The sequence below is a fragment of the Scomber scombrus genome, chromosome 9, assembly GCF_963691925.1.
Source record: "Scomber scombrus chromosome 9, fScoSco1.1, whole genome shotgun sequence".
Classification (NCBI taxonomy): Eukaryota; Metazoa; Chordata; class Actinopteri; order Scombriformes; family Scombridae; genus Scomber; species Scomber scombrus.
Genome location: NC_084978.1, coordinates 32,367,394 through 32,387,107, shown reverse-complemented (window position 1 = coordinate 32,387,107; position 19,714 = coordinate 32,367,394). Strand labels below are relative to the sequence as shown.

The 19,714-nt window shown below is 39.7% G+C and overlaps 1 protein-coding gene across 1 annotated transcript; it reads left to right on the top strand.

The window, feature by feature from the left end:
• Positions 1-844: 844 nt before the first annotated feature.
• On the top strand, positions 845-18,831 carry LOC133986144 (fibroblast growth factor 4-like). The gene is made up of 3 exons (XM_062425941.1): positions 845-1,136; positions 16,512-16,615; positions 18,655-18,831. Exons 1-3 carry the CDS (start codon positions 845-847, stop codon positions 18,829-18,831), a joined length of 573 nt encoding a protein of 190 aa, XP_062281925.1.
• Positions 18,832-19,714: the final 883 nt, after the last annotated feature.

The following is a 19,714-nucleotide window of genomic DNA, read 5'->3' as shown; positions in this document are numbered from 1 at the left end:
GTAAAAAGAAAAGAAACCTTGATTTTACTTCCTTTAAATTGTTTTTTTTTTTTTAATACATGGACATATGTAAGTGGGTGGGTATCGTAGGTTGGTTGACCCTGCCACCAACCACGGCTATCCCCTGCTGTTAGGACAAAGTGAGAACGCATGTCATCAGAGCTTGGCACAGCACAGCTAAAGCTGTAATGACAGTTTTTTAAAACAGCTCCAGAAATGTTTGTGACCCCCTTTTAAATATAAAATGAACCAACTACATATTCATTTTATACTCTCAAACATGCCGATAAAGATTATATAGAGAAAATTACTGCACTTCATGTCTGCAGGGGCTCTTCACCATCAAATTTCTTCATTAATTTATTTTACTACAGTATGTTTTTGAGTGCTTGCGTGTTCGTCTTTGTTTTCTGTCACTGTGTTTTACGTATTTCGTTGTTTGTGTGCTTCTGCAGCATCTGTGACTCACAGACAAACACACAGCAGGTGGTGAGTGATGTAATATAAAGCACATATAAGTCCGTCTGTCTGCTGGGCCTACCTGAGGAAGAAGCAAAATTGGGAAGCAGGAGACAAATCATCGGAAACTGGACTGCAAAATGGACCCCTAATGGGTTTAATTTTAAGAGATGTCAACATATGCATAGTGAAACCTTTCTCTGTGCTTTAATAAGCGCAGGTGGCAGCATGAAACAGAAGATTAGGCATTTCCTTCATGGTATTTCTCTCAGACACTAAATCTGGGAAGATTTTATGACTTTTTTTGGCATTAAAGAACATTTAATTGGGCTTAATAGTATAATAGCTGTGTACCCCTATGACTCCTGGGATTGGTGAGCAGAGCATGTCATCGTTAAAGTCCAAGCTACCTCTGCTCCTGTATGGGATTCTCCTGTGCAGCTCCTTTGCTCCTCTCCCAGTCATCAGCAGCCAGAGACGAACCATAAGAAGTGCCAGTTCATTGGTACTGGCCAGTAGCAGCTCCTGGGACAGGAGAGAGGTGACCGCTAGAGATGGAGAATACCTGCTGGGGATAAAGAGACTCAGGAGGCTCTACTGTAATGTGGGCATCGGCTTCCACATCCAGGTCTTACCAAATGGGAAGATCACAGGTGTGCATAATGAAAACAGATACAGTAAGTAATTTTGCTAATTTCTGTTGAAATCCATTTAAAGTGGGAAATAACCATAACCAGCCTCTGTACAGATCTAATTTTTCCAGTTTTTATGTTATGGAAAAAGCAAAGGAATTTCATCAAATGATTGCCATTGGGACCAGTGATTCCTTGTATTTGTTGTTCAAATAATAATTATAATTAATAACACATTTTTAATTACAAATGAATTAATTGTCAATATTATAAGTGCTTATCTTAAAGAATAGAATAAAAAGTCTGTGCGATGACATCTGACACCGTTCCTGTGGATAAACGATATGGAATTCACTTGAGCAATACAGAAAAATGTGACAAATGTGAACTTGATTATTGAAAAGCAGCAATAATTCCTACTCACTACAACTTGACCATCATCATCATCAAGGCTGACATCATCAAAACATGATGAAGTCAGCATTTATCACACAATTGAAAAATGTAACTTAGAAAATTGGAGTTCCTTTATTTCTACTTATACTTAGCATTTGCAAAGTCTTCGTGTATTGATTTGAGTCCCACATACCTGCCATGGGTTACACTTTTGTACTGGTACTGTCATTTTATTTGATCACAACTTTGACGGAACTTTTCCAGAATTGCATTACTCAGATGAAGGAAGATGGATAGTATCTGTTCTCTGTCTAATCCCTCTAATCTCTGTTACAAATCACAGTTGAATAAGGACTTTTTTATTCAGCCTTTTGCTACACGTTTATCTCTGACAATCACATATCCCTCTGCTTTAGCAGTTCTTAGTGAGAATTTAATGAGGCTTCCTGTTTTTAATTTTTGACAGGTGACCACCCAGAAATGTGAATGATTCTCTTAATCCATGGATTTAGGACGTAGGTGATCATCTCTCTCTAATAAATCCTGACTTTACCTTTAACCAAATGATTAAAGCATTTTCACTTGGTTGGAGTTAAACAGGACTCTGAAATCCAGTATGACCTTTGGCTAAGTCTTATTTATATGTTAGCAAATAGTGATATATCTCAAGCTCCACCCACAGATTGTGCTTGTGTCAGTGTAATTATAACAACTGAAAATCAAAACAACACTGGATCATGGAAATTAAATATACCAGTAGCATAAAATGAAAATAGTAACGTACAAGTACCTCACTTGAGTAAATTAATTTAGTTATTTTTCACTGACAGGCAGCAGTTCATGTCAGGGAAGCAGTAAAAAACAAGTAAATGACTATCCTTGGCAACCAGTAATCTCCTTAATATGAGTTGCAAATATACTCACTCAAACACTACAGTCAAACACACACCTACACTCAAAGGACCACAATGGTAACAAGCTCTTGAGCTTTATTGTGTGTTACTGTGTTTATCCTGTACAAAGATATGATGTCTCCTGGTTAACTGTGCATATATTATTTATTTATTTATCATATATCTTTTATATTAAAAGAGGAAATAAATAAACATTTACCCGTATCTCGTAAATTACTCCACTAATAATGCCTGGGTTGTCACCAAACTTCTACAGTAGTACAAATACGGTCCTTACTCATAAATCGATGCATTGGAAAGTTTGTAAGTACACCAGGAGTTTATTAAAATAAACACTTACCTGATGGCTTTTACTCTGCTGCTACTGCTAAAGCTGTAAACATCGTCGAAATCCCGTGTGGTCGCGTGAGATCCCTGCACAGATCTCTAGATGTGCTGTGCGGGGATCAGGCATTATTAATGGAGTAATTTACGAGATACACTGGTGGGTCCGTTAGCGCCTGTACTAAGGCATTCGGCTGATGGCTCTTACTCCACCAGTTTGCGACAAAATGAAGAAAAAAAAAGCGGAGCGGGTGGTTAGATAGACTGCATGATGCATATGACGCTAGGTCGAAATTACGCCTAACCATCGCTTTAAGGAGCTCGGATTACTTCGCCAGCCTGCGAGCACACCGGACTCGACTGCCACTCCTCCCCCGAAAAGGAGATGTCGGAAGCGGTGTGTGAGGAAGCAGAAGAGGGGCAAGGGCGGGGGCATCCGGGCTAGGCTAGCGGCTAGTCCAACTCGCCCAGCCATACCATCTATCATCCTGGCAAATGTACGATCCTTGGACAACAAAATGGATCACATACGACTGCTGAGGTCAGCGAATTGGACAGTGAATAACTGCTGTGTGCTTGTTTTCACTGAAACATGGCTAAATGACAACATCCCCGACTCCGCTGTACAACTGGAGCAGCTAACACGCTATCGAGTGGACAGTGCCCTTGTAAACCGAAGTAAGACTCGTGGAGGCGGGGTCTGTGTTTACATCCGTGATGCGTGGTGCCGGGACGCTGTGGTAGTATGCAAACACTGTTCACCACTGGCGGAGTTTATGATCATACGGTGCCGTCCTTTCTACCTGCCGAGGGAGTTTACTGCGATTTTGCTAGTCACGGTATACATCCCTCCAACCTCCAACAGCAGTGACAGGAATGCTGCACTTTGTGAACTGTATCATCAGTGAACAACAGACAGCACACCAGGATGGATTCACCATCCTCGCTGGAGATTTTAATCATGCTGATCTTAAGACTGTCCTCCCAAAACTCTACCATGTACATTTCCCAACAAGAGAGAAAAACACTTTAGATCTTCTTACAAAGGAGCTTACAAGGCCACCCCCCTTCCCCACATTGGACTCTCTGATCACATCACTGTTATGCTTATGCTTATATGAGTACACAGACACTGTTACCTCTTACATCAGTAAGTGCATGGATGATGTGACCCACACTAACCCCATCATCACTCGGGCTAACCAGAAGCCATGGCTTACAGGGGATGTCCATCGGCTGCTGAGGGCCAGAGACAAAGCCTTCAGAGCTGGGGAAACTGGCCTTAGAACAGCGAGAGCCAACCTGTACCGTGGCATCAGGAAAGCTAAACAGGACTACACAAAAAAGATAATCTGCAATCTGCTCTGCTCTTCACCCAGCCCTCACCCACCTGGACACAACAGACTCATATGTGAGAATGCTGTTCATAGACTTCAGTTCAGCATTCAACACCATAATCCCACAACAGCTCATCTGTAAACTGGACCAGCTGGGGCTCAACACCTCCCTTTGCAACTGGCTGCTGGACTTCCTCAGTGAGAGGCCACAAGCAGTACGAGTCGGCAACAACACCTCGAGCAGCATCACACTCAGCACAGGGGCCCCCCAAGGCTGTGTGCTCAGTCCCCTGCTCTTCACCCTGCTGACTCATGACTGCACACCAACGTACAGCACCAATCACATGGTGAAGTTTGCGGATGATACAACTCTGGTGGGTCTCATCACCAAGAACGATGAGACCCACTACAGGAAAGAGGTCAACCTTCTGACCACGTGGTGCAAAGACAACAACCTCCTGCTGAATGTCAGCAAAACCAAGGAGATTGTTGTTGATTTCCGTAGAGGCCACACGGTACACCCACCACTGACCATCGATGGTGCTGCTGTGGAGAGAGTGAGCAGCACCAAATTCCAGTTAGGACCTCTCCTGGACAACCAACACTGCATCACTGGCGAAGAAAGCCCAGCGGCGCCTCTACTTCCTCCGCAAACTGAAGCGAGCAAAAGCTCCCCCACCCATCATGTGCACATTCTACCGGGGCACCATTGAAAGCATCCTGACCAGCTGTAACACTGTGTGGGGCGGTAGCTGCACTGAATACAGCAGGAAAGCACTGCAACGCATAGTGAACACAGTTGGTAAGATCATTGGTGCCCAACTCCCTTCCTTGCAAGACACATACATCACCCGCCTCACCAGTAAAGCTACCTCGATTGTGAGCGACGACAGCCACATATATATATATATATATACATACACATATATATACATATATATACACATATACACATATATATATACACACATATACATATATATATATACACACACACATATACACATATATATATACACACACACACAAACACACACACATATACATATATATATATACACACACATATATATACACACACATATATACACATATATATACATATATATACACATATACACATATATATATACACACATATACATATATATATATACACACACACACACACATATACATATATATATATACACACACATATATATACACACACATATATACATATATACACACACACATATATATATATATATACATATATATATATACACACATATATATATATACACACATATACACATATATGTACACATACACATATATACACATACATATATATTTCACAGTATAGTCAGCAGATCAAATCATATAATGTGTGATACAGAAAGACTCTAACCTGAACTCTTCTGATCCAGTCACTGCCAGTCGTTTTAATTAAGATTTTTTAAAAACATATTTGATATTAGCAAATCATGCCGGCCTTACACCAAACCACTTTTCACAGAAATGTACTGTCACAGACGAAATCATCTGGATCATTTGGTGTAAGGTGGTCATAAAACTCAGTCTGAGCTGTCTTAGGTCAGTCTATTTCTTGTTTTGACATTCTGATAAAATCAAACAAATGTAATATTATCATAAGTCTTTAGTCTTGGCTTATGCACATAGTGCATTAGTTCATTATTGATGTCTTGTTTTTCCAGTTCTTATTTGACCGGTGCCTCTGTGATGTTTGTGTGAGTACCTTTGATGACCAGCAGTCTTGTAGTGGTTTCAGATGGAGTCATAGAGCTGTTTTTACATGCTAATCTGCAGATGGACTGTGCTCCATTAAATGCTTCCTCAGGCCATGGTGGAAGATAAGAATGCTGAGGTCCTTGGTTTAAACCAAGGACCTCCTTGCAGTGAGTCAAAAGTGCTATAGTGCAACAGTGCAGTCCATTTACCATTTATTTCCAGGTGGTCTCCCATGCAAAAACTAACTAAGTATGACCCTGCTTAGCCTCTGAGATCAGACAAGAGTGAAAGCGTATGCTCAGATTTTCATTTCCTCAATTCTACATTTCAATACATTATTTAGAAATCCATTTCCCATTATACCCATCAACACCAAATATAATTTCCATTATTTTAATGAAAATAAAACAAAAGCTCAAACAAAATCCTAGCTAATGATTTACCAATGAAACAAAATTCCTCCCTCCTCCCCTTCATAAATTTACTTTTTTCCCACATCCAACTATTTCATCTACTTTCTTGTGTACTTGCAAATCAGTTCAATATCCCGCATAATTTTTTCTGTGTACAACCATGAGTCCGTCATGACTAACCCCAGGATCCCACCTGGCGCGTGTGCGCCACTTTCGGGCTCCAATGCGGTTTTGTTCAGTCCTCCACCTAGTGTCCTACCCCACTGGGAGTGTTTCAGAAGCAAAACGTATTGACTCTGGGCAAGCCATCTGCCTTCTACATTAAGTTGCAGTGTTAATACAGTAATTATGGCAGCCCAATCAAATCCAAACGAGTGTCTTTAGGCTAATACATTATTACTGCAGTAGCAGCACAACTAAATGACCCAATTTTGTTGAGTGGCTGAACTGTTGTTGATTTGGTCATTGTACTTGATTTGTGTGCTTCTGCTATTGGTCAGTAGGCTATGTAGTGAAATTGTTTCTTTATAAGTCTGATATTGTGTTTATTATACCCCATTGTTCCCCTCATTGCCCTCCTCCCTGCCTGCTCCATCCCATCCTCTTTGTCACTGTCCCTGCCACCATCTTCCTGCCCATCCTTCTCCTCTTCCTCCATGTTATCATCACCATCCTCCTGATCCTGTTATAGTCTATGATTAACTGCGATAATGGTAATGCTAATTTTAACAGACTTAAATCCATTAAAACAAAATGTACTGACTGGAACTGAACATCTGACTGCTTAGATAGTCTTTTAGTACAGTATATAGACCAAACATATCCCACTTGGCGACAGCGGCAAGAAAAAACTCCCCGTTGACAGGAAGAAACCTGAAGCAGAACCAGTATGAACCAGTATGTCTGTTTTATTTTTTCACTTCTCACATCAGAGATCATGAGTGATTTCAGAGTCTCCACACTCAACAGAAATGGATGCAGAGATGTGAGGAAGAGTCTGTTTGAACTAGTTAAACTGAAGAGGATTAATGTGATGTTAGTTCAGGAAATTCACAGTGACACTTTAAATGAGACTGATTTGAGAAATGACTGAATTATTTTTAGGAGGTGACTTTAACTGTACAGGGAACAATCAGCTAGACAGGATTCATATGGAACCTCATGCTGTTTCAAAATGAGCCATGAAGCAGCTGGTTGAAGCTGACATATGGAGTGAAATGACAGTACACTTGGGTCCAGAGCAGAGAGAATCTCCTTTCTGTGGCCAGATTAGATTTTAGGGGAAGGCCCTGGGATGAATGGACTCCCACCAGTGTTTTACAAATCTTTCTGGACTGAACTGTAGGAAGATGTTATAGAAATCTTCACTGAGAGCTTTAATGACTTGCCTCTGCCTCACAGCTGCAGGAGAGAAGTTCTGACTCTGTTGTCAAAAAAAGCAACCTTCAAGACGTAAAAAACTGCCGACTGGCCTCTCTGCTATGTGCAAACTGCAAACTGCTGTCTAAAATACTGGCTAACAGGCTGAAAGCGATATACCAGGTCATAAACAGAACCCAAACATACTGTGCCCAAGAGGTGCATTGTTGACAATGTGTAACTGATTTGAGATCTTTTGGAAGTCTCTGGCTCACAAGGTTTTGATGCTGGTCTGGTTTCTTTGGACCAGGAAAAGGTCCAGGTTGATCACTGTTACCTTTGGAGTTTTACAAAGGTTTGGCCTCAGCCCTGGATTTGTTGCAACGATTAAGGTTTTCCTTGAGGTCATTGATAGTGTCTTGAAAATGAATAGTAGTTTGTATAAACCCTTAAAGTGAGTCAGGGTGAAAAACAAGGCTGCTCAATGTCCGGTATGTTATATGCACTTTCTATTGAGCCAATGTTGCACAATATTTGGTCTTTTTTTGATGATTTGGTTTTAATACTCATTTTATGTTATCAGCATATGCAGATAATATTATTGTTATGGTAAAAAAAAACAAGAAGATGTAATGAGGTAAGGAAACATTGCAGAGACCTTTGGTAAAATCTCAGCTGCAAAAGTGAACTGGGCTAAGACTGTGGCTTTAGCAGCTGGGAGTTGGTTTGGAGGTCTCCCACAGCTGCCAGGAGGGTTAAGCTGGAGGAGGGGAGGCTTAAAGTACCTGAAGTACTATAGAATAGAATAGAATATACTTTATTGTCCCCTAGGGGAAACTTGTCATGGACTCAAAGTGCGTAGTGCATAGTAGTAGCTGCCCTTACAGACAATAAATACACATAAAATACATATAACAGCTAAAGACGTACACATAGGCTACATACACACTCATGACACATCCAACACATCTAGGAGATGATCAGGCTGTAAAGACAAACTGGGAAGGATTAATGGAGTAGGTGGAAGGCAGGTTAGCCAAGTGGATGAGGCCTCACACTACCTCACTTGCCTTATAGAGGAAGGGTCCTGATTATTAACAACTTGGAAGTGTCAATTCTCTGGCACAGTTTAAAATGCATGGAGCCCCCTGCTGGTCTGCTACAAAAAGTGCAGGGCATTATGGTAAATATTTTTTGGGATAAATTGCACTGGGTTCGACCGAGTGTACTTGACCTGCCAAAGGAAGAAAGAGGACAGGGTTTTGTGCACCTAGGGAGCAGAGCAGTAGTGTTTATATTACAGTTTATCCAACGTTACCTCACAGGAAATGATGATGTGATCTGGAAACCAGTAATGAGTAAAATTGTAAGGGGAGTAGCAGGTTTGGGCTTGCCTCCTTGTTTTTAATGAATTGTAGTTTTATATGTTGTGTGATTTGAATCCTTTTCATCAAGGACTTTTTAGAACATGGACTGGAACCTGTAGCTTCAGTGTTTTGGCTTCTGGAGAAGCCTCTAATCCATGGGGGGTTAGCTGGATGTTCAGAACAGTAGCACATCTGGTCTCATCCAGTGGTTGTGTTCTTCTGTTTCCAGGTAGAGATGCATTTCCACCACAGCAAAGCATCTGTGTTCTGTCAGAACTCTGAACACGTCAGTGTGCCACAACACAGAAATACCAACTAGGTCACAGCAAGAGAAAAGTGACTTTGCCATCAAGTATTTTAGTCAACAGGCATATTTTGAAATCTGATCATAATCCTAAACAGCCTTTAAAGATTGCCCATACAATGTTTACAAACGGGCCTCAAACATTCGTTGTCTTCATAATCAGAGTTGACCTTCCACCAGAACATCCCACTCACTTCTTATCAGCCATTCCAGATGGTAAGTAGTATGCTCACAACACTATTTTACTTTAAAATGGAACTGACATGTGTACAGGTGTCAAATGTTTGAGAGGTACTTAGCTGGACGGAGAGGTGAAGGGTACTTCACCCCTCCCCGAGTCCGACGGCGCTTCCCTCTCTCGTCTCTTTCTGCTCCAACGTCCACCTGACGCTGTTCCGTGTTGCTGCGGTTGGTTACAGTCCCACTCGGCTTCGAGTCCGACAGTCTTCTCCAACGCTGTACTCTGTCCTAGCTCCGCCCGCCGTCTGCTCTGTACACCTGTCTAGCACGCCCACACTCACTCTGTTCTCCTGACACTATGGAGGGAGACAAGAAAAAGAAAACACCTGCCCGCACCAACCAATCACCGCCCTCCTCCGAGAGTGGACAGGTGTTCCTAATCTCCTAATTGTCACAGCATATGTACGCCCACACATCCTAGAAGAGGAGGGAATTATTATACATTGTGTTGTATTTTTCTTTCTTTTTTTATTATTAAGAAACCATAATTACACAAAATCACTGTAGGAAGACAAGATCATTTCATAAAGTAACTACAAATAGCCTCAATTTACAGTGATAGGCTTTTTTTATGTACTATGCTTTCTTATAGTTTTGTATAATAGTTACTCTAAAATGACATATTATTACTATAAATGTATAGATATATGTCTTTGATTTTATGTAGTTATATACAGCATTTCTTAGTAATTGCACATGAAAAAACTATATTTTAATATGAGATTACTGTAAATAGACAGGCTTGTTGCATAAATTAACTAATAAATGCCCTGAAAGATAGTTGTTTTTCATTTATTTTAACAAAATATGTTTTCCATCAGTTTAATGCACACTTATCAACAATAATATAATATAATTAATTTTGACCACACAACTTCCTCTGTATTTTTACAGTTTATTACATGTAATTGTGTTACGGTTAATTACTGTAAATTGACAGTATCTGTCTGGAAACTTTACTGCTACACTTTTTTACCATTTTTGTTTGTTGGTTTTTTGGGGTTTTTTGGGGTTTTTTTTTTTACAGTGATGCTAGAAACTGGAATAATAAAATCAAGGGAGCAACTGGACATGATGCTCACAAAATTGGACTTCATTGAGAACCAGTCAAAGAGAAATAACCTTTTAGTTGACGGAATAGCAGAAGAAAGAGGTGAGAACTGAGATGTATCTGAGATGAAAATCCAAGACATGCTTGAGAGTAACATGGGGCTTAGATGGAAAAAACATTGAAACTGAACGCGCCCACAGAGTGGGTAGGTATTGTTAGGGAATTTTCCATCATTAATATGCACTGGGTCAAACTAGGCTTTGCAGTCATAGCAAGGCCACACCAAATGTTGGGTTTAGACACTGTCTCCCCTTGAGATAGTGGTAAGCAGTGAGTCTGCTCCTTTTGGGGAAAACAGGAGGAATTCTGATAGTGTTGCTATAGCAACCAATGTCAGATATGTGTTTGACTGTTTGCCCTGAACGGGGTAAAGGTAACTGGAGTCAGAGGTTTGATATAGTGTTGGGCATAGCTCAACCTGTGGCATTATCTGTGTGGTTTAAAGTCTATCCCTGGAGGACAGAATCGTCAGAATTGAAGGGAGCACCAGAACACTGATCATTCATTCATTTCTCCTTGTACAAGTAAATAAACCTTTTCAACGCAAGACATCCTGGACTCCTGTATACTCTCTCCATTGATGTATGGGCTGCATAATTCAAATCTCTAACAGGTATCAGGAGTGAGGGGGGACCCAGAGAAATGACTGTCCAACTCCTGCTTTCGAAGATAAACAGGCTATTCTATCTACTGCAAAGAAACTGGGAGGCACCAACATGATTATAAATGACGACTTTTCAGAGGTGGTGCTGAAGAGGAGGAAATAACTTTTTTCTATGTTGGACGCTGTCCATGAAAGAGGCAACATAGCCAGCTAAAAATATGGCAGAAGCAGAAATGTTCATACACCAAGTTGAAAAGTATATACAGTTCATTCTCTACCCGTTATTTTGTTTAATTGCGCTGGTTTTCATATATGCACAAAAGTCACTCAGTTTTTGAACTCAAAGGTCTTACACAAGTTCACTTGAATATTTGCAGTCTGAGGCACAAGACTGGTGAGATATCTCAAATCCTGCAGTCAAGGGTATTCAAATTCTAGCCTTGTCTGAAACACACCACGATCATATCCCAGATAAAGTAAGAAATTATCTGATGTCTCACAATATTTAAAAGCATTGTGGGTATAATAATAATAATAATAATAATAATACATTTTATTTTTAAGGCGCCTTTCAGGGCACTCAAGGTCGCCTTACAATACAGATAAAAAACAATTAAAAGAGCAAAGGACACATGTAAGTGCAATAAAAACAAATACAATCAGAAAACTCCAGGGTGGATGACAAATTAAAGTGAGTATGAAAGTTTGAAGAGGTGGGTTTTTAGACAGGATTTGAAGATGGATAGAGAGTTAATGTTGCTGATGTCGGGGGGGAGGGAGTTCCAGAGGCGGGGGGCAGAGCGGCTGAAGGCTCTGGACCCCATGGTGGACAGACGGGCAGAGGGAACAGCGAGGCTGATGGAGGAGGCTGATCTGAGTGCCCGGGAGGGAGTGTTGATGTGGAGGAGGTCAGAGAGGTATGGGGGGGCGAGGTTGTGGATGGCCTTGAAAGTGTGAAGCAGGATTTTGAAGTCTATGCGAAATTTGACAGGAAGCCAGTGAAGTTGCTGAAGAACAGGAGTGATATGATTGATGGATGGAGTTCTGGAGACAATACGAGCAGCTGAGTTCTGGACCAGTTGGAGCTTACGGAGGGACTTGTGGGGGAGACCGAAGAGGAGGGAGTTGCAATAGTCTAGGCGGGATGTAACTAGAGTGTGGACCAGGATGGCAGCGCTGTTGGAAGTGAGGGACGGACGGAGGCGGTATAGGTCTATTTACCTCTTAGTTGATTCTTTGTGTCTCCCAGTGCCATCATTCAGTTCCTTGATTAGATCTGTGACATGTTTGATGCACTTTGTGATGAAAATAGAGAAATATTTATATTAGGTGACGTAAATATAGATTTGCTTTCACCAAACTGCCAAAGGCAGGAAAAATGTAGCTCTGTGGCCACTGCATGTGGCTTAAAACTAAATATGACTCAGCTAACCAGAGTTTCTACTACTACATTTGTTACATTTACCTGTATAGACCATATTTTCACAGATGTTTCAGAACACCGCTTAAAGGCTGTTTCAGAACAAACTGGGTGTTACAAGGAAAATGAAAGTACCTAAAGGTAGTTATGGAACACACTGAATGAAATCATGTATAGAAGATATCACACTGTGGCACCACATGTAGTTCATCACTAAACCACATGAAATTGCGAATTATTGCAAATAACAATAATTATTTCACAAAAGTCCCATAAAAGCAATACTGCTTCATATACAGCAGTCTTGAACAGAATAATGCATAGGAAGAACTGCACATTTGCATTCCATCAAGTTGAAAGTGACTATGTTAAAAATATTCTAAAATCCCCACCTGACAGAAAGTCAACAGGGACTGAAAATCTAGATGCACGATTGGTCAGATTTGCAGCAAAACATCTGTCTATTCCATTTCTCATTTATTTAATATAAGGTTTTTAAACAGTGAAGTCTCTGCTTTTGATCTGATTATGAAATATTACTGAGAAAATGTGAATTATGGTTTTTCATTCTCTACTCTTTCAAGGAGGGATAGTTGCCTATCCTTGAGAAAGCAGAGGGTCTTTTTTAATGGAACATTATTCCAGTAAAATAATTCACTGTGGGGTTCCTCCAGGTAGCTACTTTGGTCCACTCGTATATTCTATCTTCACCAATGATTGACCTTGTAACACTGGAAAAACAAGCGTCGTAATGTACGCCGATGTCTCCACTTTGTATTGTGCAGCATAAACAACTGACTGCTTGTCCAATTGAATTAATAGAGATTTGGAAAAGGGGTCCAAATGGGTAAAAGAAAACAAATTGGTGCTAAAGTACCATATATTATTTCTGGAACCAGGTTTAAACAAGCTAATGATGCTTCCCTTAATTTGTCAATTGAGGTGCAATTGAAACAAGTGAGCCAAACAAAATTATTGGGAATTACTTTCGATTCCCACATGTCTTGGTCAGCTTATATTGATGATATGGTGGCTAAAATGGGCAAAGGTATTGCTATTGCTAAGTGTGTCAAATATACCTGCTTCCTTTCTTACGGCTGATGGCTGACAGTTGAATGCAGACTCCTTGTAAGCCTTCTATCATTTTTAGGAAGATTTTATCCCACATTTTTTGCTGATCAATTTGCCAATGTAGAAAACAATCACACTCATTTCACCAGACAGGCACTAGGTGGCGACCTGGAACTTCCTTTGGAGCCATATTTAATTGGAAGGCTAGTACAGAATAAATCTAAATTTAAACATTTACTGTAAAGTGAACTCTTGTAATGACCATTAACCATTGACTGCTGTTTTGCTTTTGTTTTTATCCTTTAATTTTCATAAATATGTAAACTGGGAATTTTGTGTTGGCTAAGTTCTCAAAGTGAGAATAAATGTCTTTATTCAAAATTGTATTTTTAATGACACTCAGGGCCTGATTTACTAAGTAAACTAAGATCCCTAATAAAGGGTACTAAATTGCGTGCACAGTGCAATAGATTACACGTTTCGTTTGTGTGTGTTTTGCAGGTGATCTACTAGAATAACTGTAAATGAAAACAGGTGCAACAGGGTGCAGACAGCAGTATTTAAATGAGGGTTTTGTGTCTTTATGGAGAGTTTGGACGAGCAGAAAACTGCAAGAACAAAATGAAATGTGATCAGGTTCTAGTGGAAGAGGTTAACTAATATATTGAGTTATAACTAAAACTAATAATACCAGAAAGTCAATGTTGTTAGTAAAACCACAAATATTCCAAAAATATTAACACAGATGGAAAAACTGTGTCCTGTGTGTATTCTGTCATTGTGCCTCCGTCTCCTCCTCTCTACAGTGACAGCAGGTTAATATCTGTCCTTCAAACTTATTATTTATAGACACAGTTAGTGTCAGAAATAATACCTTCAGGTTTGGTAAATCACAATGTGTGTGATAAATAACATATTTACATTTTCTCCTCCCTGTATTTTACACACTGGGGTTAAAACATCTCATATTACATATTATTCATTATGGTAAACTACTAAATGGACAGTGTGTATTATTTTGCAAAGTTTAAAAACACAAACCTCAGTGCATTGTGTTAGTAGATCAGCTTGCACATTTTTTGCAGGTGATGACAAGTTTGCACACGTTTCTACACACGCAGACCTTTAGTAAATCAGGCCCTCTGTGTTATGTTCTGTTGTAACATTTTCTTGCGAGGACCCCAGGAAAACTAGCAGCCATTAAATTTGCAGCTAATGGGGGATCCTAATAAAACAATAAACAATAAAAAACAGGAAATGTCCACTGATTTTAGAAAGCTGCAATCCTCTTAACCTACTTTTATCAATGGGAGCCAATACAGTCTGTTCAAGATTACAAGTACCATGACATTGTGCTCGTCCATAAGATTAAATGGGACCTGTGGACTGACCTCATAAGCACTCAGACACAACAAAGAACGTACTTTGTAAAGAAATTGCTATTTTAATGTCCACAACAGAATGCTCCAGACATTTTTACTGTGCTTTTATTAGTTTTATTAGAAACAATTGCCTGTAAACTATTATGGATTACGCCATCAAGTATGTAATGCATCTAAGATAAACTTTATTAGTCCACTAAGGGAAATTTGTTATGGGCACATAGTGCTACATGGTTGCCTAGCAATATACACAATTACAGTTACACAGAGACATACTGGTAGACAACACAAGACAGAATTACATCAGTTACATGTAGCCAGTCGTATGATTATAAGACTTCTGGAGGAAGTATATTGACAGTGAGACTGAGTACAACTAGGTGATATTGCACAACCCAGAATATAACTAAGATAATGACAATGACAATGACAATGGTCTGGTGGTCTTAGTACCAGCTGGTTGAGAGAAACACGACAGGGCCAGCAGATACAATACACTGGTAGTGGCAGTGAAAGAAGTTTAGGGCTCAGGGGTGGGGGTGTGCCAGGCAGAGGATCCACAGCAACGAGCCTCCCCCCTGCTCAGCTTGGATACCAAACCACAGTGACTGCTGTGGTTCAATATTGGTTAGGGGGACAAGGGCATTGAGCCTCCCCACTACCATAGTGGGAAAGAGAGGGGTGGGAATGCCTATCAGTGTGAGATGTGGTCAGTTGTTTGTTAAGGAGAGATATGGATGTGGGGACTCTTGCATCTACTGGCTCTGAAGCGCCTCCCTGATGGTAACATTTCAAATTCAGGGAACAGAGGGTGAAAAGGGTCACTCAGGATTCTGTTAGCTTGTCTAACTACTGCACTCTCATACACTGCTTGGAGAGGCTGTAGCTGGTTCTGAAATATCCACTTTTAAATCCTGGTGTGACAACAACTTCCTGTGCTTAACACGAAGAGATCTACAGAGATCAAACGATGTAGAATGCAAAACAACATTGTGGGTGACCAAAGGGAACCGCTTGCCTTACATTTGAATTGTTGTCATCTGGGCAATGATATTGTCCTTCTTATTCACTAAAAGTATCCAATTTTTCATTTGTTCCATAAGCAATTAAGTTTAACGGGTAATTCCCTTTGACCACTCCTGGTCACAAAGGATATCTAGCTGGTCTTGACTGTCTTCCTCCTCCTGGTATGTGTATGTCTATTGTTGACTTTCTGATGTTGTGATGAAATGGCTTGTCATTGTGCTGCAAATCCATTTAAAGACACATAAATCTATCTATCTATCTATCTATCTATCTATCTATCTATCTATCTATCTATCTATCTATCTATCTATCTATCTATCTATCTATCTATCTATCTATCTATCTATCTATCTATCTATCTATCTATCTATCTATTATGCTATATGCTGCTAATCATTTTCACATTTCATGCCAGGCCTTCTAGAGATGTCCCCAGTAGAGAGAGGAGTGGTGACTCTGTTTGGGGTGAAAAGCGGTCTCTTCATCGCCATGAGTGACAATGGGAAACTCTATGGCTCGGTAAGAACTGATTATGAATTGCTAATTTGATGACTTTAGACATGATGTGTGAATTTGCACAGTTTTTGAAGTTATCTACAACTAGTATGCAGTATGAATACTGTGGTATTATCTCCATGCTGGAATCTGTCAGGTCTGGTCAGGTCACATGTTTCTACACATTTTAGGGACAATGCGAACATATTATAATAATAATAATAATAATAAATCAAACTTATATAGCGCTTTATGCAAAGACGCTTTACAATTTCCCTATTTCCCTATTTAAAACTATGAAACAAATGTTTATAAGTTATAAAAGGTTAAAAAACAAACAAACAAAAGAAGACAAAAACAAAGGTTAAAACATGACGAGTCCAGTGGGAGCTAGGAGTTGAAGGCTAGTAAGAAAAGGTGTGTTTTTAGTGCAGATTAATTATGATTGATATAATATATTATTATATTGATAATATAATACCTTTGTGACAAATATAGTAAAATGTAAAATAAATTTTAAAATAAATTTAAAAAAGACCTGACTAGAGTGGTTAGGAAGGTGGTAAGAGGCAGGTCCGGACTCTTGTTGAATGAGTGAAAAAGTGATTTATTCAGTCCAGTGTAACTAAAAAAGGTGTCTCAAAAAAGAAATCAATACAAGCAATCAAACTTACCCAGTTTACCTCAGGATAAGGAAAACAAAGGCATGATCACGTGCACACAGCTACACTGTCATCCTTTCATTTCTGCTCCCCCTAAACCAACATCACTCCCTTTATATAGGCCCTCCAATCTACTAGACAGAACCACATGAATTGCAGGGGTGTCCTTTCCAACTTACCAACTGGCATATAACAAGGCTACTTGTATCAGTCAACATTGTTTACAACTAACACATCATACCACAACATGACATAATCCTCATCACAAGCCAAACAAAATATAAATCATAAAGGTACTAAACTAAACATTTAACAAAGTAAAATAAATCTCCCCATACTTGGTCTAATCCACTGACATTAGTGATGATGTCACCCGGTGTATGAATACAGGAAGTAGTTGGGTGCCTCCTCCTTTTGTCTGTGGAACATGTGGGCTGCCTTTGAGAAGTACTTTCTGTCATCCTTCCCTAAGCATTTAGGATTAGGAAAAGATGACTGCTAGAGTTGAATTACAAAACAGACATATAGGTAACTAGTTATAAAATTGTCACATTGACAATGCTTGCTTATGCTCCCCCTCCTGAATCCCAATTGTATGTAAATGCATGTAAATGTATGAAAGGTATCGTTAGGCCTACAAATCTAATCATCATTCTCAAGATTCAAATATGTTGAATTAAAAACATCATCTGACCTCACAGATCCCCTTTCCTTAAAAGACAGACATCTGTTATGCTTAATATGCCTATTATAAGCTGTTATTGGTGTGTGCATATAATAGCTAAAGAACCCACACACAACTCAGTCAACACCGTGACGTGTATAGATAGGTAGGTAGGTAGGTAGATAGATAGATAGATAGATAGATAGGTAGGTAGGTAGGTAGATAGGTAGATAGATAGATAGATAGATAGATAGATAGATAGATGTTTTGAGAAGTTTGGATCGGTGTTTACATCTAACTCACAAAGACCTCTGGTCTCATTCAATTCAATTCAATTTTATCTATATAGCGCCAAATCACAATAAAAGTTATCTCCAGGCACTTTTCATATAGAGCAGGCCTAGACCATACTCTTTAATTTAATTGAGTGCAAAGTTATGACTCTGGTCTGTTATTAAAGATGGTGGAAGGGGTGTTATGCAGCCTCAAAACCCTAGTATGGAGCACGTCAGGTCATGCTAATAGTCATGGTTGGTTTCTTTTCACCATGATCATTGTCTTACCTTTACCCAGTCATGTCTGGATCTATCATTATATTATCAGATGTAACTTCACACAGCCCTTTTGAGCAGACCTTTGTAAGGGTTATCATGACTGATGTTGACTGTATAAGTTACCATGTATTTTCTATTGTCACACCCCCCCCCCCCCCCCCCCCCCCCCCTTACTCTTCTCAGGGCCACTTCAATGATGATTGTAAGTTTAAGGAGAACCTCCTGGCCAACAACTATAATGCCTATGAGTCAGCAGCACATCCTGGCATGTATATTGGCCTCAGCAGGACCGGCAAAACCAAGAGAGGAAACCGGGTCACACCCACCATGACCATGACACACTTCCTTCCCAGAATATGATTATTAAGATCAAAACCCAACAGTACAGAACAAAGCCCAGGCCACTGTTTCAGTTTGGTCAGATTTTGCCATTGGACCTACTTATCTTCTTTTTGCCCAAGCTAACGATCACTGTATGCAATGTTTGCATGAACTGCTGCTATGCACCAACCAAAGAACAGTATGTGGCATCAACATGGCTGTGAATGAAGACTCTAATGGACAAACTGGAAAATTACAAAATATTATCAGTGGTACCTTGCTATCAGTTAAATGTCTCTCTTCCTCCTTAACTCTCAATTTGTTTTTGCATATGTTCAATTTGGGATATTCCCAAAACATTTAGATTCATGCTACAGGTGAAATGATCAGGGTCAAAATCGGGTCATGTGATAATCCAGATTTGTTGCAGTAGAGAAGATAGCCTTTTTTAAAAGTACAGTGATTTTATAAATAAGGTGCAACATGAAACTATATGCATAGTGCACCATGGAGAGTTCAAGGCTATGGGAGCTGAGAGTATTCAAAACCAAAACACGGTCAGCTGGCTCTGTCTGTATACAAAGTGTTACATCTTTGTATCCAGCAGGGTCATACGAAGATGATCTGCAACATTTGTGTCCGTGTTATTACATGATGGTTATTTTGTGCAAGGCAACAGAAAAAATATTATCAATCGCACCTTTCAGGTCAGAACTGATGGTAAATAAGAATATATTTTTCATGCAAATGAATATTATGGTATTGCTTGCTGCTTTACTTGCAGAAATATACATCACATCATACATAAAGAATTCCTTAGAAAAAGCACTGCAGAGAATCTGTTGATGTAGAAAAGATTTCTAAGATAGCGCCGATAAGTTAAGATCTTTTGTTGATTCAGTATATATTTATAATTGTATAG